Raw genomic sequence first — 20,854 nt, 5'->3', positions numbered from 1 at the left:
CTATACTAGCATTAAGTGTGTGGATGTTTATTGGACTTGGTTGTGGGTATGGGTGCTCATCTTCCATAGGATGCACGCCTTTGAGCTTTACAATCTTTGAAATAAGGCGGCAGAAGGGAAGATAGTTTCTTGAAGCAGTCCTTTCAGCTGTTTTGGCCAAGATATGGAAAATGTGAGAGCACACATCAATCTCCTCGTCAATGATCAAATCGTGAAGGAACAACACTCAATCGAGATTCATGTACCTAGTGCTTGATAACGGGTAGAGGTTGTGAAACATGATCGTCGTGAGTAGCCTCAGTTCGAGAGATAGGGATGCCACACTTACTGATTTCCCATTAGATGAGATCTCCAAGTTATCTCCTAAGGCTTCTCGAAGAAATTCCTCTTCCAAATTCAAGTCGTCATATACCAGTGGTTTTGGAAACATCGGCCAGTTGATGCGTAGGATCTCCACCAGATAAACCGGTGTCACTGAGAAACTCTTTCCCCTAACCCAGCATTTGAATTCATCCTATTCAAAAATAGCCTTAGCATAGAACTCTTTCACCATGTTCTCATATGCATCATCAAGGTTGGCAAGTAGGTAGTTCCAATCCTTGGTGGCAAACCATTTAGGGATTTTTTTTTCAAGAAGAGACGCCTGCTTAACAGCCCTTTCAACCAATAACGAAGCTTCTCTAAAATAATTCTCATAATTCTGAAATGCAGCATAGGATCTGAACTTGTCAGGATCAAATACCCCTGTCAGTGATTGAGTCCTCTTTGGCCTTGGAGAGAGGTTATCAACATCAATCACAGGCTCTTTTCCTTTGCTGCTGCCTCCTTTCATAGTTGACTTCTTGAATAGATACTTCTACACACATAATCACAAAACAAGAGAAAACTAGTGGAAAAACACAAAACAAGAGCAAAAACTTGATTAGTGTTAAGTTAGTCCAAAACAGAAGCGCAACACTTAAAACAGAACATAACAATGTCAAATGAACATGTTTTAAGTGGTAAAACATGTAAATATCATTAAAATGCAAAAAAAAAAAAAAAAAAAAAAAATGACAACTGTGCATGTGTGTACATCAAGTGTGCATGTAGTGTGCCTAGGAGATGCATGGCAAGGCATGGATAGGCACCTTTGGGTCAAAGTGTGTAAAACACACACCCAATGATTAAAACATGTTAAGCAAGTTCAATCATTGGTAATCCCAGAATTTGGAACTCATTGGAGTCCAAAACAACTCAAAAATGCCACTTGAGCATTTTATCAAACACTTGATATGCAACACTCTATTTAGCATGTGGACAATGCATGATCATGTGAAAATCTACCTAAATACAAGTTAAAATTGCCACATGGGGCCAACACAGACACAAACAAGACAAATGGGACAAAGCCCAATCAAAAATTTTGAAAAAAAAAAAATCACAAAATCATAGGTTCCCAACCCTTTTTCGAAAATATCCAATTCAAGAAAAACCTAGAAATTTTCTGCATAATCTAAGGAAATAAAGAGAAAAGATTGTAGAAACATACCTTAGAATATATTTGAAGAGGTTTTCCTTTGAGATTTGATTGGGTTTTGGAGTGAAATAAGGTTTTGGGTTAAGAAAGGCACAAGGAAGGTGAAGAGAGGGAACTCAAGTGTGTTTAAAAATCTGTCACATTAGCCCTTTAAAACTGAAAATACGCATTTTTCGTGGGTTACATACTAACGAAGTTACTTGCGAAAAATGCATCTGAAGCACAAAACTTTTCGTGGGAAGCCATTAGTCATGAAATAGTCGCAAAAGTCTCTGTCTGAATTTTGTGTTTTCAAGTTTTTGCCTTAACCTCTTTATGTTGGAAGAGCTTAGTTGCGAGCTTCTCATGAAAATGCCTTTGAAGAAGTTTTTGAAGAACACAAAAATGCATTTTAAGCAAAAACTTAATGCATGAAAACATAAAAACACTTTCAAAAACATATAAAATACTCAAAAATCTTTTTGGGTTTGATCGACAAGTAATTGAGCATACACATCACATTTTATCATGTACAATCACATAAATGAAATAAGCATTTGTTGAACAAAAGTCTTGTGTGTTATGTGTGAGTATCAAATGTGAAATAGTCCTCAGTCCAGAGTAAAGCTTCAATGATCAATTCAATCAAGTCATACACAACTGGTACTAAGTCAAGTGGTCTATCTCAATTAGAGAAATGAACATATATGACCTCACACAAGAAAATGATTACACATCTTTGGAGCTTTTCATTTGGCTTCTTTACAAATCATAACATTTGATCATTTTTGAACAATACATCTCATTTTAAGATCAATGCTTGAAATTTTTGATATTTCAATATTGAGAATAAGCCTTTGGCTTTTTGAGCACCATACATTTCAATATAAGTCAATTTCCCTTTTTCCTAGTCAAATATTAGTATATGCGATGGCTTTTGTAGCTCATTATCTCTTTTCATTTTGAGATTTACATTTGTTGAGCTCTTTAAGCGAAAATATAAAAAGTGTGGGAAGATATATAGACACAAGTCTATGCATGTATCAAAACTAACAAAACTATTGACCAATCATACATGACAAGCTTGAAGATCAATTTACAACAATCACACATAGATTTCAAGATTTTTCCCACAAAGATAGATGTGCATACATAACAAGCTAAGCTCGTAAATGCACTGCGCCATTAGTACGAAGTTACTAGGCCAAACTCACATGTGATATACACAACACAAGCGATCAAACTTTTTGGAGGTTTTTCAATTTTTATGGGTTTTTAAATTTTTCAACACACTCAAAAACAGAACATGTAAAGTAAGATCAACGACAACAAAAAAACAAGTACAAAGCAAAACTTGAAAAAGAAACATGCTATAAGCCAAAAGTAATGACACAAGAAGATATGTATGTCATGATGCATGAACCTATGACCTTAAACATTGGAAGTATTAATGCATGGACATAGGAAGTAATCATGCATAAGTACCCTTCTTCACCGACACTTTACGAGTGTTTTAGGTGGGAGCCTTAGATGGAGGGGTACGATCAACATAACCTTCAAACCTTGAAGTAAAACTAGCAGGGCATAATGATATGTTCTTCAACATTTCCATAACGTCTCCAATGAGATGTCCCTCACTATCTCCCTTAGCTTGTGCTCTCTTTGGTCTTCTCTTTGAACTTTTCTGGCCACGCATAGAGTCAGCCTTCTTGAGTGCATGAAGCTTGAAACAATTCGGTCTTGTGTGCCCTTGTACGCCACAATGATGACATAAGTGCTTTACTTAAGGCCCCCTTTGATTTTTGGGTAATGACTTCCCTTTTTCCTTTGGTTTTGCACCAATGGTTCTTTTTACCGCAGTAGGGGTCTCAATCTTAGGCTTCACTTATTTGAGTTTCTCTTCATTCTTGGTTGATACAAACCTTACTTCCTTCTTGGGTTCACTGCTAGAGCTTCCTTCTCCAATATAGCTCAAACCGGTCTTATTATGTGACGATTTTTGTGAGGACAGCACATTGTCAAGTTTCTTGGTGGAGATGCACTCAACCTTGACATTAGCTTGGATAATTTCAAGTTCAAAAAACTTGATCTTCAAATAAGCTTCAACCAGTTCTCCCTTGAGTCCTTCTACTTCACATTTTGCTTCCTTAAGTTGCACAGGTATACACCTATGTTCTTTTTCAACCTTTTTCATCTTTTTCACAGCAAGGTTTGCAACTTTGGCTATTTGCCACAATCTTTCAACAGAGAATCATATGCTTCTTGAAGGTTGTTCTCCCCTTCATTTTGGCATACGTCTTCATCTTCCAATTCTTCAACTTCCTCATCCTTGGAAAGATCACCAAGTTCATCAACCAAACTGCTCAACTCATCCTTAGAATCAATGAAGGTAATTGCCATGAAGGCCCTATAATTTCCTTCACTATCACATTCTCCTTCCATGTCATAATTTGAGCTTTCAGAATCACTAAAGGTAGTGGCAAACACTTTACCCTTCCCTCTCAAATAGTTGGGACACCCCTTCTTGAGATGTCCATGACCATTGCATTCCTAGCACACGATTCCTTAAGGGAATTGAGAATCCTTCCCATCTTTCTTCTTGAACTCCTTCCTATCACCTTTGGGGGATGAATACTTTCCTTTACTGAACGACTTCTCACTGTTTTTTATTTTCAGAAATTTTCGAAAGTTCTTTGCAAAGAATGCTACTTCCTTCTCCACATCATCTTCTTCGGAGGAATCATCCATTCTCTCATTGATGGTTTTGAAAGCAAGTAATTTGCTCGACTTGAGCAAGTGATTTGCTCGACTTGTGGGAAGGCAGTCCAAGCTCATATGTTTGGAAAGATCTAATGAGTTCTTGGATCTTGATCTCATCCAAATCTTTACTTTCTTCTATAACTGTGACCTTCGCACAGAAGCTCTCCGGTATGTACCTCAAAATCTTTCTCACCACCTTTGCATCCTCAATCTTCTCTCCAAGATTAAGCTTGGCAATTATGATTTCATTGAGCTTCCCATAGAATGAATCAAAAGACTCATCTTCACCCATCTTGAGCTCTTCAAATCGAGTGGTAAGCATTTGGAGTTTTATGCCATTGACTTTCTTAGTAGCCTCATAGGTAGTCTTAAGAATTGTCCAAGCTTCCTTGGCAGTCTCCTCATTCGATATCCTGTGAAATTCATCAGTAGACACACCACAGAATAGAGTGTTAATAGCTTTACTATTTGCATTCGCTAAAGCAAGAGCTACCTTGTCCCATTCGAACTTGGCTATCGTGGGTTTAACATACCCATTCTCGACGGAATCCCATACCGACTCATCTATAGCACACATGAATGCCCTCATACGAACTTTCCAAAATGCATAGTTGCTCCTATCAAAGAATGGTGGAGCATTGAGTGATTGTGATCAGTCCATCACAAAGGGGTTAAGGATCAAACTTAGGTAATGAAACCAAATAAGTGTACCCGCTCTGATACCAATTGAAAGCTCGAAAATGTGTTAAAACATAAGAGCTATTTAGACCCCCAAATTAAAGATTACGGCTCGATTGATTTTACTCTTACTTAAACTAAGTGCGGATTAAAGTAAATGCGAGCAAACAAACAATAAAACTACTCTAAGCCATATTCATCAAATCACAGCAGTAAAATGAAAGCTAAAAGTGTAGAGAAGAAGAATGCAAACACAAGATAACACATTGATGTGTTATCGAAGAGGAAATCGAAGTACTCGACGTAAAACCTCTCCTCCACCGTCCAAGCGGTAAATCAATCCACTAGACATTCAATTGGGATACATGAATAGCAAGAGACCTTTCCAAGCCTAATCTACCCAATGCACCTAAGCCCTCCAAGCTCCTACTCCAACAAGGCTTCTCAGAACCGTGTCTTGTCTAGCTCTTCGGATCTCACAATACACCCGATTGCATCCGCCAAAGCTTGGCTTCTTCCAATGCTTCCTAGCAACACCAAAACCTCACTTGACACTCAAAATGGGTGTGGTAAGTGGTTGGGCTATCAACCTCTCAAGGATATGGAAATGGAGAGTTAGGAGTTGAGGAAAATCACAATGGATTGTGTAGAGAATTGTGGGTATAACAATCTCTCACTCTCAAGGGTTGTGGCTAGGGTTTTACCCCTGAAAAGCACTCCTCAACATCTGTGGGTAATGTGGGTATATATAGTGTGGTTAGGGATAGGGTGTATCAGATATAACAAATTGGCAAAACAGAATGTTTCGCGGGTATCTCGTGTGAAAGCCTTACCCACGAGACACTCGTGAAAACTAGCTATCACCATCTGTCTTGACTCTTTGCATTCCAGTCATGTATTGATCATATGCTTCACTTCGTGGGAAGGCTTCTCGCGAGCTACCCACGAAATCTTCTTTGCTCTGCACTTTGCCATGAGTCTTCACACTCTCTCTCACACACACAACCCTTACAAATAAATCTCACATAAAATACAAGGTACATAAGATTGAACATAATTACAATCAAATTTGGCACAGAATTAAAGCCAACATAAAATAGTTGTAAACCACAACTTTACAATTTCAATGTTTTTTTTTTTTTTTAAATGGAAAAGGAAAAAATTTTTATATATTTATAACTTATTGCTTTAAATAGATATGGATGGATCTAAAAAGTCATGGGAAATCTAAGAATTAAGAAAACTTTTCAATTTTGTGCATAAAACTAACTACAATGCAGAATTGCAAGAGTCGGATTCAATGAATTAGGTAAATATTATTTGTCTCCACATTTGTCCAATATAAATCCTCATTTTCATTGGACTTAGAAATTAAACTTCCATAATTTTTCTCACAATATATTTGGTTTTCTTTTTGAGAGGCATGTTAATTTTCAAAATATTATGTTAATTTTAAATATTTTTTTTAGATTTTATGTATACGTTTTTACTTATGTAGCATTGTAATGTATTTAGGCTTATTTTTTCATATTATGTGCCGATGTATATTTTGGATATTTCGTATGATGCATATACTTGGTAAGGATTTGTTTTTGGCTACTTTTAGTTCAATTAAAATTTGTAGGTGACAATGTGAACTGTGTGATTTGGTGACATTTCTCGGTTGCATGTGTTAGGTTCTAAAGTTTAGGACTTTATGTATTTAGAACTCTAATGTGTATTGTTGGTAAACCATGATCAAAACAATGTGTTTAGAAGTGTTTTAAGCTAGCTCAAAGTTGTGTGTCAATGTATAGTTGGAATCAAGTTAAAGCAGTAAGCATTGTGCCTTTCGGCCTGGCTCGATCAATCGAAGCTTAGGCTCGACCGATCGAAGCTTGGGCAGAATGCTTTTTTGCAGATTCGTCCAACTCAGCCCTATTTGTTTTAAAACGTTTTTAGGGTTTCTTATTTGTCCTAAGTATAAAAGGCAAACCCTAGCCACGTTTTAGTGTTGCTCATATTTGCGGTTTGTGTAAATCTCTTGTGAGATCTAGAGGAGCTTTCCTTTACACAAACTTAGGGTTTTCAAGGAGGAGATATTTTCTACACCTTGATGATCAATTCAGTTGCTGCCATTGAAGTTTAAAGAATACAGAAGTGGGTGTGCTTGTAGCTAGTGGTGAATCCAAGAAAGAAGGAGTCTGTGGATTCGGAGCTTGCACGTGGTCGTGTCAGTAAGTTCTACTGGTTGGTAGCAATAAGAAATCGAGCGTGGGGGCTTGTAAGTCTTATTGTATGAACTTCGATTCTTTCAAGATAGTGGATTCAAGTTTACCTTAAGGATAGCTAGGTCAAATTCTCCCCAGGTTTTTACCGGTTTGGTTTCCTAGGTGATCATATCTTGTGTTATTTATTTTCCACTGCTTTGCATGATTTCATCTTTATTATTGTGATAACCTAGACTTGTTTAATTGGACTAAATAACAACTTGGCTAATTACCTAGGTTTAATCAATTGTTTAAGGGGTCTAAAAACTATCAAGTGGTATCAGAGCGGGTAGCTCTTTTGTTGTTGATCCTTTGATCACTGAGCTGATCCTTGACCCCTGTTGTCATGGAATACGGACACTCTCTAGTTATTCCTCCTCACTTTGATGGGAATAATTATGCTTACTGGAAAGTAAGGATGAAAGCATTCCTGAAATCCATTGATGAGAGGGTGTGGAACTCCATTGAATACGGATGGGAGAAGCCCACTACTCCTGTTAGTGAGTGGGAAACTTCTCAGAAAGAAGCAGCTTCGTTTAATAGCAAGGCTATGAATGTGATTTTTAACGCTGTTTCTATGGAGGAATTTAAGAGAATCTCGAATGTTGAGATCACTCATACTGCTTGGAATATCCTCCAGACTGTGCATGAAGGCACAAAGGCTGTCAAAATAAATAAATTGCAACAATTGACTTCTAAATTTGAAAGCATTAGGATGTCTGATGATGAATCTTTTGATGAATTCTATGTTAAATTGAATGATATTGTTAATTCTTCTTTTAACTTGGGTGATATCTATGATCAACCTAAAATTGTTAGGAAGATTCTTAGATCTTTGACTGAAGACTTTAGACCCAAGGTGACTGCCATTACTGAAAGCAAGGATGTGGACTCCATCCCTGTTGATGAACTTGTAGAATCTCTTCAATCCTATGAGTTGGATCTACCCAAAACTACCAAATCCAAATCAATGGCTCTTAAGTCAGTTGATGATGTTGAAGGTGGTAGATTTGATGATGAGCTCTCTGCTACAGAGATTGCCTATCTTGCCAAGAACTTTAGAAACCTTCTCAGGAATAGCAATAGTCTAATTTTTTTTTTTTTTTTTAGAAGCCCATTCTGTCTAAATTGACCATATTCAATTGAAAGGTTATCGTCTTGAAATGGCAAAACCATACTACTTTCCGTTATTGAAGGATGACCAATTATCTGTATCATCCAAAGACACAGCAAAACTGAGTTATAAAAGCAGAGGAAAGCAGATTCTCTTTACTATCTCTATTCGTAAAATTTTATTCTTTGGTTTTGTGACTTGAAAGAGTTGATAGGGAAAAAAAATGGCCCTTTCTTTTCTCCCCTCGCTTCTTTTATCCCTTGTTGTTTTCTTTCTATTGCATACCACCACCAATGGCGCTAAAAAGGTAACAACATTTTGGTTTCTGATCAATGTTGTCATTCAAAGTTCTATGTTTTTTGTTTTCATGAAAAGGTTTTGATATTTTATGCATGTGAATAAAATTTCCAAGTTCTTAATGTATGCCATTACCAGTATTGATCTAGATTTCTATAACTGTTTTATCAATGGCCTTAATTTTTACATCATGGTGCAGTCTTATGTTGTGTACATGGGAGCACAATCGCATGTACTTGATGCTTCATTGCAAGAACTTGAGAGTGTGACGAATTCTCATTTAGACTTGCTTGCATCATTCGTAAGAAGGTATAAAATTTGATAACAGGTGTCCTGTATAACTTATTTTCCTCTTTCTTTTTTCTTTTTGGTCAATGTTGAATAAAAATGACACAACTTTGTTATTTATAAATTTCTTGACAAGTATGACAGCTTTTAGACCCCTTCAAACAATTGATTAAACCTAGTTAATTAGCCAAGTTGTTACTTAGTCAGATTAACAAGTCTAGGTTATCACAGTAATAAAGATCAAATCATGCAAAGCAGCGGAAAATAAATAACACACGATATGATCACCCAGGAAACCAAACTGGTAAAAACCTGAGGAGGATTTGACCTAGCTATCCTCAAGGTAAACTTGAATCCACCATCAGAAAGAATCGAAGTTCATACAAAAGGACTTACAAGCACCCCCGCTCGACTTCCTAATGCAACCAACCAATAGAACTTATTGACACGACCACGTGCAAGCTCCGAATCCACGGACTCCTTCTTTCTTAGATTCCCACCAGCTACAAGCACCCCCGCTTGTGTATTCTTTAAGCTTTAATGGCAGCAACTGTTTTGATCATCAAGGTTTAGAGAATGTCTCTTCCTTGAAAACCCTAAGTTTGTGTAAAGGAAAGATCCTCTAGATCTCACAAGAGATTTACACAAACCGCAATATGAGCAACACTAAAACGTGGCTAGGGTTTGCCTTTTATACTTAGGACAAATAAGAAACCCTAAAAACGTTTTAAATACATAGGGCTGAGTTGGACGAATCTGCAGAAAAGCAATCTGCCCGACGTTCGATCGGTCAAGCCTAAGCTTCGATCGATCAAGCCAGGCCGAAAGCCACACTGCTTTCTGCTTTCTGCTTTACACTCGATTCCAACTTTACATTAACATACAACTTTGAGCTAGCTTTAAACACTTCTAAACACATTGTTTTGATCATGGTTTGCCAACATTACACATTAGAGTTCTAAAATACATAAAGTCCTAAACTTTAGAACCTAACAAACTCCCCCTTTGGCAATCCGTGACAAAACACAACATATGAGCTCAAAGTTTACAACATGAAAAAGCCCTTTACAAAATAATGCTCATAAACAAAAAATTCAATCCTAACTACTATCCATCAGTTGCAAGTGTAGACAGCAGCTCAATTGAATCAACCTGTATATTTCCTGAAACACTAAACAAAATGCATAACCGTATGTGTGGAAATAATACAAGTAAACAAAATAACTTCTTGATTTCAAACAACACACAAATAAACACATATATCAATGAATAACTCATAAAGTACTAACAAAAACATAAAACTCCCCCTAACATGAATATCCATCAAAAATAAGGAAAGAGCTAAAAAAGTTAAGTACACAATGAAGCACCTAGATACAATCTAAAAACTCCACAAGCTCCAACCAAAAACAAAAAGTCTCCCCCTAAAAACAAAAACCTACAAGTACTCCCCCTTTTTGTGACGGAATGCCAAAGGGCACACAAGATATCCATCATCAAAAGGGAGGTGGTCTAAATTGCGCCAACTCCGCACGCAAGGCACGGATCTCATCAAGCACGTCCACCAAAATCTGTCCTTGAGCCACCTGAACGGTCAAAAGATGATCCAACGTGCGACGAATGTCTGAATCATCCGTAACAGTCGGTGGAGGAACAGCAGCATCAATATCAGCAGCAGCACTTGAAGGCTCAGCAGCATCTGTACCTGTAGAAGAGGGAGAAGGAGGAACACTACTAGACGACGCACCTCTAGGACGAGAAGGAGGACCCTTCAACTGAGCAGCCCTCTGACGAAGAAAGGTGGCACCTATAAGAGCTATCACATGAACAGGCTCACCTGACGGAAAACCATCTAAACCCAAATAGAGCAGAATCCTATGAATGAAAATAGGATGAATCAGCACATGCCCTACGGCAAAACTCCTATGAACCTCGTTCAAGGAACGAAGGAACAAGTGAGGAAAACTGATAAACGCTCTAGAAGCTAAGGCGAACAAAAACACACATCGCTCTAAAGGGATGGTGTGGAAGTGAGAGATAGGCCACACAGAATGACACGCAATCCTAAAAAGGAGATAGGCAGTCTCGGTAAGCTCAGCGGACGTGATCCGAGGATCAGAACCCCACTGGATAGATGACCCAGTGATGTAAGACATGACAACATCTAAAGAAGGTGGCTCATCATAGGGATAAACAGCATCCCGAACTACCGGCACCCCTAGAGCATCAGCCACCACCCGAGGGGTAATGGTGAACTCTACACCTCGTATCCAACTCCTAACAAGGGTGTTGGAATCATAGATATGGCAAGAGAGATTCACATAGAACTCTCTAATCAGGGCGGTCGGAGGTGGATGATCTATCTGTACGAGAGGCAACCAACCCCTAGACTCAAAATTAGCCCTAATGGCCGGATCAAGCGCATCTAACACAACAGCTCGCTCAGACTAGATCTTACGCCTATAGATCAAGGTGTCATATGCTTCTCTACACTTATCATTCTTAAACAGCTCTACTCTAGGTGGAGACTCAGAGGAAGTGGAAGTGGTCCTATGAGCTCTAGTTTTCCTAGGCATGGTGCTAAGATAAGGATCAAAACACAGAGCAAAAGAACAAAAACCACAAAACCAAAACCAAAGGCAGACTGCAAGTTAGCACAAAAACAAAAAATAGAAACAAAATCTATATGATGCATGAACAAATTTAAATGTGATGATGCATGTGCTAATGCAGTGAATTGAGTCAAAAAGATTCAAATTACAAAAATGGCTTGCACATAAAGGTTTTTAACACAAAAACCCCAAATTAAAGGAACCACTTGATCAATTTTTTAAAAAATTGACGAATTGATCATTGCACATGATAGAATAACTATAATAATGACCAATTACATCAATTGGAGAAGTCAATTTCATCAATTTAAACCTAATTTGACAAAATCCCCAATTCGGATCAAATTCAAAACCCTAGAATTTTCAATTTTTCAAAAACTACCAAATTGATCAAATTAAATCATAGGGAACAGCAATATAACATCATGGCATAAAAAACCCATTGATCAATTACACAAGAATTGGCTTGAATTATCAAAAACCCAATAATTTTGAAAGTGCCGAAAATAGACATGAGAATGCATGAAAAATGCATGAAATCAAGAAATAAACTTGAAAAGGATGGGCAAAAGGGTCTTACCGGCTTCCAAAGACAAAAACCCAGCAAGAATCTTGAAGGAAAACGACAAAAATTGATGGTGGAGCCAAGTGCCAACGCGGAGAGAGAGAGGAACTTTGAAAAAGTTTGAATAGTGACTTTGAAAAAGTCCTATTCTGCCTTTTTTTAAAAACCAGAAACACGAGTTTCGATCAGTCGAAAATCAGCCTCGACCGGTCGAAACAGACAGAGGCTCCCTCTCTTAAAAAAATTAAAAATTTTTAAAATTTCGATCGGTCGAAAAACAGGATGGATCGATCGAATTAGGCAGAGGCTCACAATTTTTGAAAAACAAAAAGATTTGACTCAAAGCATTAAAATTTAAGACCAAAAATGCATGAGTATGAGATGATATGTTTTTCCAAACAAGAATTTTAACCCCAATATCCCCAAAAACAAAATTTTGCATTCTCCACAAATTTTTAAGCAACAATTTAGTTTGCACATAATTCAAAGTGATTGCAAAAACTTGGTTGGTCAGACCATAAACACACACAATAACATGTACAATGTTTAGCAATGAGTAACTCGTGTAGTGTGTGCGACTAGTAAAGACATGAGATACATGTGAGGTGATATGTGAATAGCAATCAATCACAAAGTCTACAAAATTCATCACAAAGAATTTAAAAGAGACTATCACCTAAAGAGTTACATCATATAACTCCCACATCTCCTAGATCATAAGCTTGCAATCATGTAATTTTCTTGTATTTATGCCTCATAATATACATTCCAATTTTAAGTTTATGTGAGTTTGGCATCAAGCCTAATAGTACACACCAATTAGATTTCAAGAATTAAGCACTTTTACCGAGACTTCACCTTATGTTCTTTTTGTGCATGTGCTACACTTTCTCGAGCACAAAATCTTATGATATGCACTAAGGTGTTCATGATTGGCTAGTGAACAGTGGTAAGATGGTTATTTATGCCTTTCTCTAAAAGTTCAAGTCCAACATTTAAAAACATGTGACTTCAAGATTAAGACATAGTAATCAAAAACCATACACATCTTTCCCACACAACATGCACTACAAATCTTCAACTAGTAGAGTGCAATAAATAAGCTCATCAAAGCTAAACAAGGTACAAACAACATGTTATGTGAAAATATTTTGACCAACCTTGTTCTCAAAAACCAAGAAGAATAGTGCAAAAACAAAATGTGCTTCCTTTTCCCTTTTTTTTTATTTTTTTTATATATATTACAAATAAAAACACCTAGAATGAAATGCATGAATGTTATGCAGTGCAAATCCTAGAGACAACAAAAAAATAACATTGGTCACAAAGGATATAGCAATGAAGCACAAGGACCATGTCAGAAAGACTCAGTTAGGCCGAGTCTTTTGCATCCAAAACTTTTTAGATGCACCACGAGCATTGGAGTTCTTATTCACTTGAGAATGATTTCCAACTCCAGGATTAGAATAAAGGTTTAAAGCCTTTACCAAATCACCAATAAGTACCATAGGATCAAGTGCTTGAGGCACAGGTACTTTTGGTTTGTTTGCTCTCTTTGCAGCTTGCAGCTTGTAGCAATTTGGACGTATGTGTCCAGTCTTTCCACAAAAATGACATACCCATGCAGGTTTATCATGTGTCTTGTCCTTAGATAGGGTAGGCTTCTTAGGCTTAGATTCTTTCAGATCAACCTTAATCTTCCTAGATGATGAACCTTCTAAGGGTTTAGCAACCTCACTCACAGGGGGTTTGACAGTTTCACTCACTATCTCACTCGCAGAAGGTTCAGAAGAAGAAGATGAAGGAACAAACTTAGTGGAATGGGGAGCGGACACACAAATGCTACCAACATAACCTAAACCAGTTTTGTCAGAAGAAGACTTTTGAACACTTAGCATTTGATCAAGTTTAGAACTAACAGATCTTGCAACAGATAAATCAAGTTCTAAAGATTTAATTTTATCAAGCAAAAGCATGTTTTCAGTTTTCACATTGTTCAAAAGGTCATTAGCATCAAATAATTTAACAAGCAAATTTTTCTTTTCAAGCTCAAGAGATTCAATTTTCTTTAGACCAAGTTCAACATTCATAGCATCCTTTGCAGCAACTTTGCAAAGTTTGTTATAGGCCTCTTGAAGATCTGCATCTTCAGAGAGTTCCCCATCAGAAGGGTTCTCTTCAACAGATATGCTCTCATCAACTACAGCAGTAGCAGTGAAAGCAATGAAGTTTCCATCCTCATCACAATCAGAATCATGATTAGAAACTTCACCATCACTAAGGGTTACAGCCATAGCCTTACCCATAGACTTCAAATAGGTTGGACATTCAGATTTCAAGTGTCCATACCCTTGACATCCAAAACATTGAGAGCCCAAAGAATTATTAGAAGTTTGACCTACTCTTTCTCTTGGTTTATCATTGTTGTTAACCTTAGTGGGATCATACTTCCTAAAATTTCTAAGTTCAGCAGTGTTTGTGCCTCTTGCCTTTCTATTGTTATTCCTGAGAAAATTTCTAAAATTCTTAGCAAGATAGGCAATCTCTGTAGCAGAGAGCTCATCATCAAATCCACCACCATTAACATCATCAACTGACTTAAGAGTCATTGATTTGGATTTGGAAGTTTTGGGTAGATCCAACTCATAGGATTGAAGAGATCCTACAAGCTCATCAATAGAGATGGAGTCCACATCCTTGCTTTCAGTAATGGCAATCACCTTGGGTCTAAAATCTTTAGTCAAATATCTAAGAATCTTCCTAACAATTTTAGGTTGATCATAGATTTCACCCAAGTTAAAAGTAGAATTAACAATATCATTCAGTTTAGCATAGAATTCATCAAAAGATTCATCATCAGACATCCTAATGCTTTCAAATTTAGAAGTCAATTGCTGCAATTTATTTATTTTGATAGCCTTCGTGCCTTCATGCACAATCTGGAGGATATTCCAAGCAGTATGAGCGATCTCAACATTCGAGATTCTCTTAAATTCCTCCATAGAAACAGCATTAAAAATCGCATTCATAGCCTTGCTATTAAACGAAGCTGCTTCTTTCTGAGAAGTTTGCCACTCACTAACAGGAGTAGTGGGCTTCTCCCATCCGTATTCAACGGAATTCCACACCCTCTCATCAATGGATTTCAGGAAGGCTTTCATCCTTACTTTCCAGTAAGCATAATTATTCCCATCAAAGTGAGGAGGAATAACTAGAGAGTGTCTGTGTTCCATGAGAACTGGGGTCAAGGATCAGCTCAAAGATCAAAGGATCAAAAACAAAAGAGCTACCTGCTCTGATACCACTTGACAGTTTTTAGACCCCTTCAAACAATTGATTAAACCTAGTTAATTAGCCAAGTTGTTACTTAGTCAGATTAACAAGTCTAGGTTATCACAATAATAAAGATCAAATAATGCAAAGCAGCGGAAAATAAATAACACACGATATGATCACCCAAGAAACCAAACCGGTAAAAACCTGGGGAGGATTTGACCTAGCTATCCTCAAGGTAAACTTGAATCCACTATCAGAAAGAATCGAAGTTCATACAAAAGGACTTACAAGCACCCCCGCTTGACTTCCTAATGCTACCAACCAGTAGAACTTACTGACACGACCACGTGCAAGCTCCGAATCCACGAACTCCTTCTTTCTTGGATTCCTACAAGCTACAAGCACCCCCGCTTGTGTATTCTTTAAGCTTTAATGGCAGCAACTTTTTTGATCATCAAGGTTTAGAGAATGTCTCTTCCTTGAAAACCCTAAGTTTGTGTAAAGGAAAGCTCCTCTAGATCTCACAAGAGATTTACACAAACCGCAATATGAGCAACACTAAAACGTGGCTAGGGTTTGCCTTTTATACTTAGGACAAATAAGAAACCCTAAAAACGTTTTAAACACATAGGGCTGAGTTGGACGAATCTGCAGAAAAGCAATCTGCCTGACGTTCGATCGGTTGAGCCTAAGCTTCGATCGATCGAGCCAGGCCGAAAGCCACACTGCTTTCTGCTTTACACTCGATTCCAACTTTACATTAACATACAACTTTGAGCTAGCTTTAAACACTTCTAAACACATTGTTTTGATCATGGTTTGCCAACATTACACATTAGAGTTCTAAAATACATAAAGTCCTAAACTTTAGAACCTAACAAAGTACTTTGAAGGCTAAGGAAGCAATCATTTACTCTTATACAAGGCATATCAATGGCTTTGCTGAAATGCTTGATGAGAAAGAAGCAACAGAGATTGCAAGTGAGGAATACAATCTAATTCAGTTCTCTGGATTTTTATATTGATGGTTCTGCTTTCCTCTGTTTCTGTCCCTGGTGCAAGCTAAATTTATGGCAGTAGGGACTATATCTGACAATGACTGTGTTTTCACTTACAGAGGATCCAAAAGTAATATCAGTCTTCCCAAACCTACCAAGAAAACTGCACACAACCCGGTCATGGGAATTTCTTGGGCTTACTAAAAAAGGAAAAATTCCTGTTTTATCAGCATGGAAAGCAGGGAGGTTTGGTGAAGATGTAGTCATTGGAACCCTTGACACCGGTGAGTCTTATATTCTCTTTTACTTCAAAATTGATTGCTTTTCCTTTCACAAAGTGTGAAGAAATATGAAAATGTTGCATGCATGTTTCTAGCCCAACTAACTTCTTTGTACAAGCCCTTAAAGTTGGCTATAATGAAAACCATATGCTTTGTATTACTGCTTTGACATGACCATATTTGACTCGAAACTCTTTTTTTTTTTTTACTAGATCAATTATCAGGTCAATTTTGATATGTTTCAAATCAACGTATGATGTTTCTTAGTTGATCTGACAAACCCAATTTTATATTTTTCAGATTGTGTGCTGATCTCATGTTACAAAAAAATGTATATTAGAGATTCATGGCATGTTTTTTTTTAACAACCCATAGTACCCATATATATATATATATATATATAAAATAAATATACCTTTTTTTATTATGGTTGTAACTCTCTCTCTATCAATTCCTCCATTGCTTAGGTCATCCACATTTACTTATTCTTATCTTTGCAACTTGATATTTGTTATCATTAACAATTTGCAACTTTTAAGAGTCACCAAAGAAATAAATCTCAATTATCCATAAATGCAATATGTTCGCATGTATATATAAAAAATATTTGTGCAAATTTTCCTATGTTAATTGCTATTTTGTTTTGACATGTTATGGTGTACCCTCTTTTTTCAATGGGATTGTGCTAGGTGCTTGGCCAGAATCAAAGAGCTTCCAAGATAAGGGGTATGGTCCCATCCCAGCCAAATGGCGTGGCATCTGTCAACCTGGCCATAAAGATGGAGTTCGTTGCAACAGGTTTTTTTTTTTTTTCCCCTCCACTCATGCCAATTTTCTCTAACAAATTTTGAATAGGAAATACCTCATCCGATTGTGTGTATTGCCTTAATGAGTTCATATTGAAAGAGTTTATGATTACTATCAAGAAGTATATGTTGATAACCAAAAGAGACAGTTTCGATTTTGATAACAGAAATGAGTTCATATCAGCTTCATGGGAATTATCATGTCTTAAATGCTTAAGTAAATTTTCGAAGCAAAAAACCACATGGAATGGCTAAATTTTCAAAGCAAAGAACCACATGGAGTGGCTTCTAATGTAATATGATTAGATAGAAATCACCCTCTAGTCGTTCTTGTTAAGTCAATCTGGTATTTGCTTGTATTACTACTAAGAAAGGCTTCCTTATATGCTCTCTATTCTCATATGTTCACATTTGAATATGGGCCGGCTTCACCGTTTTTAATTGTTATGTATGCAGGAAGTTGATTGGAGTTCGGTACTTTAACAAAGGTTATGCTGCAGATTTAGGAACTCCTGTTAATGAATCCCTTAACTCTGCTCGCGATCTGGACGGCCATTGCTCCCATACCTTATCTACCGCTGGTGGTAACATTGTACCCCACACTAGTATTCTTAACATTAGCAATGGCACTGCATCAGGTGGATCACCAAGAGCCCGAGTGGCTGCCTACAAGGTCTGCTGGCCAATCCTCGATACGGATGGTGTGTGCTATGATGCAGATATCATGGCCGCCGTTGATGCTACAATAAGTGATGGTGTTGATGTGCTGTCAATGTCTATTGGTCGCACTAGGGGCTATGAATTTTTCACTGATGGGATATCAATAAGTTCCTTCCATGCTGTTAAGAATAATATTGCTGTGGTTTGCTCAGCTGGCAATGATGGACCAACTCTGGAAACTGTAACAAATGTGGCTCCATGGATTTTCACAGTTGGGGCTAGTACAACAAACAGGAATTTTGCTAATTATGTTTCTCTTGGCAACAAGAAGCAAATCAAGGTATTGTGTATCTTATTTTTCACAGTCCATGTATAAAAATATTCAAGGGATTAATTTCAGTATGCATATGACATGAAAGTGAGTTGTGGCTAGCCAAGTTCTGAGCTGTTTGCTTATTCAGCTATCCAATTAGATGATTCTTAATACTAAGGTGTTTTGCCTTTGGCATTGCAGTTGGATAAGGTGGGAGTTCAATCCTACCATTTTTTTTCCATATAATGCATATTCGAGAGAGCATTATTGATAAACTAGTTCTGGAAAGACCAGGAATTTTTTTAAATTCTTCCAAATGCAACTTTTGACCAGAAATATATAAGTTATCTTTATTCATAACATGAAAAACAATTGAAGTGACATTCCTAATTTTCATTGTTAGGGAATAAGTCTTTCAGCTTCAGGCGTACCAGGTGGAAAGTTCTATCCAGTGATCAGTGCTGCAAATGGTAATTATGCAAACACATCCACCACATCAGCGTAAGCACAACCACTCCATGTCCTGAATCTAACACAAATATAATTTTGTAATATCAAATTGTATGATTACCTTTCTTCAATTCTCTACCATATAAAACTGAGTTTTTTTTTTTTCCCAATCTTTCCTGGAAGTCTACTTTGTTTTGCTGGAAGTCTTGATCCCAAAAAGGTGAAAGGCAAGGTTGTGTTGTGTCTACGAGGGGAGAATGCAAGACTTGAGAAGGGCAGTGAGTGTCTTAGGGCAGGTGCTGTAGGGATGATATTGGCTAATAATGTGACTGGTGGGAATGATCTTTCAGCTGATCCTCATGTGCTACCTGCTTCACATATCAACTACACTGATGGCCAAATCATATTTGCTTACCTTAACAGAACCAAGTACTTATCTTTTTCACTTCTACAGTCATTTTTGAACTAGTTAGATACAAGATTATTTTCTAACAAGTTATAATTGTTACAAATGGATATTTCTTTGTAATAGGGACCCCACTGCTTCCATTACTGATGTAAAGACACTATTAGGAGTAGAGCCAGCACCATTTATGGCTGCATTCTTGTCTAGGGGACCCAGTACCATTGAGCCAACAATTCTCAAGGTCTGCTAAGCAATTCAATCTTCAACATTCTTCTTTTTTTTTTTTTTTTTGACATTATTTTCAAGTATACTTCATGTGCAGATTCTCTTATGTGCTTAACTCTTTGTGTTAATTGCAACCTGATATCACTGCACCAGGAGTGAGCATACTTGCTGCTTACACCGAAGCAGCAAGTCCCACTGGATTAGATAATGACAAACGCCGGTTTCCTTACTCTGTACTCTCTGGCACTTCCATGTCATGTCCTCATGTTGCTGGCATTGTTGGCCTTCTCAAAACACAGTACCATCACTGGAGTCCATCAGCTATCAAATCTGCAATCATGACTACAGGTAAACATTCTCTTCGAGTTCATATTGCAAATCCTTCATGCTGTGCAGTCAGAGAAGTGTTGCAAATTCTTATTTACCTCCTCTAATCTTTCCATTTCCATTTTCAAATCCAAGAAAAACCCGAGATAACACCAGGAAGTCAATTCTGGACTCATCCACTGTCGAAGCGACACCATTTGCCTATGGTTCAGGACATGTGAACCCAAACAGTGCAATGGACCCTGGACTCGTTTATGACGCTACCACTGAAGATTACTTGAACTTCTTATGTGCTCGTGGCTACAATGATACCATGATCCGATTATTTTCTCAGAAGCCTTATTCATGTCCCGATACTTTCAGTATAGAGGACTTCAACTACCCTTCAATTGCAGTTCCTAACATCCAAGCACGCAAGGTGATTCTTACTAGAACAATAACTAACGTTGGTTCTCCAGGCACATACAATGTGCGTGTCAGGCAACCCTTTGTAGTTTTCGTCACTGTCAAACCTAGAGTTTTGGAGTTCAAGACAACTAGTGAAAAGAAGACCTTCCAGGTTATTATTACACCCAATTTTGCCAAATTAGGCACTAGAGCCGGCTATGTATTTGGAGATATGATTTGGTCAGACGGCAAGCACTCAGTCAGGAGTCCTATTGCAGTGAATCTTGCTAGCTAGAAATAAAAAAATAGGTCCACTTTTTAGATGTTTTCATTTGCTACAGCCTACGGTGTTCTATGTTGAAAGAACAGAATTCGTCTTTCCTCTTGGACAGAATAATTATGTAATCCTAGTTCTAGTTGAAAATGAAAACAGAAACATCAAGATGATTTGATTATTTGATTGCCTTCTGTATCTTATGCCTCTTTCTTGTTCCTTCAAATTGCATCACCGCATGTAAACCCAAAAATGTTGGCTTATTGGAATAATATTCTCACTTATCATGATAACTCATAAAGTTGTGACTTCCGCACGTTTCCATTAAAAACTTTTTTTTTTGGGTGGGCTATTCGGTCCCTCTCGATCTCCTAGGCTTTGCCTACAAAT

The 20,854-nt window shown here is 37.4% G+C and overlaps 1 protein-coding gene across 1 annotated transcript; it reads left to right on the top strand.

The window, feature by feature from the left end:
* Nucleotides 1-8,522: 8,522 nt before the first annotated feature.
* On the top strand, nt 8,523-20,485 carry LOC126694031 (subtilisin-like protease SBT5.4). The gene is made up of 11 exons (XM_050390059.1): nt 8,523-8,606; nt 8,796-8,905; nt 16,221-16,318; nt 16,455-16,619; nt 17,306-17,414; nt 17,879-18,422; nt 18,799-18,896; nt 19,029-19,274; nt 19,378-19,490; nt 19,609-19,824; nt 19,938-20,485. Exons 1-11 carry the CDS (start codon nt 8,523-8,525, stop codon nt 20,483-20,485), a joined length of 2,331 nt encoding a protein of 776 aa, XP_050246016.1.
* The last annotated feature ends 369 nt before the right edge of the window (nt 20,486-20,854 follow it).

Source organism: Quercus robur, chromosome 8, assembly GCF_932294415.1.
Source record: "Quercus robur chromosome 8, dhQueRobu3.1, whole genome shotgun sequence".
In the NCBI taxonomy this organism is placed as follows: Eukaryota; Viridiplantae; Streptophyta; class Magnoliopsida; order Fagales; family Fagaceae; genus Quercus; species Quercus robur.
This window is presented reverse-complemented; position numbering and strand designations above follow the sequence as displayed.

Excerpts from the sequence above, each read along its gene's own strand:
- LOC126694031 (XM_050390059.1), top strand. The coding sequence starts at position 8,523 with ATGGCCCTTTCTTTTCTCCCCTCGCTTCTTTTATCCCTTGTTGTTTTC. Across the intron at positions 8,906-16,220 it reads CTTGCATCATTCGTAAGAAG|TACTTTGAAGGCTAAGGAAG; the intron begins GTATAAAATTTG and ends AACCTAACAAAG. Across the intron at positions 16,319-16,454 it reads AGAAGCAACAGAGATTGCAA|AGGATCCAAAAGTAATATCA; the intron begins GTGAGGAATACA and ends TTTCACTTACAG.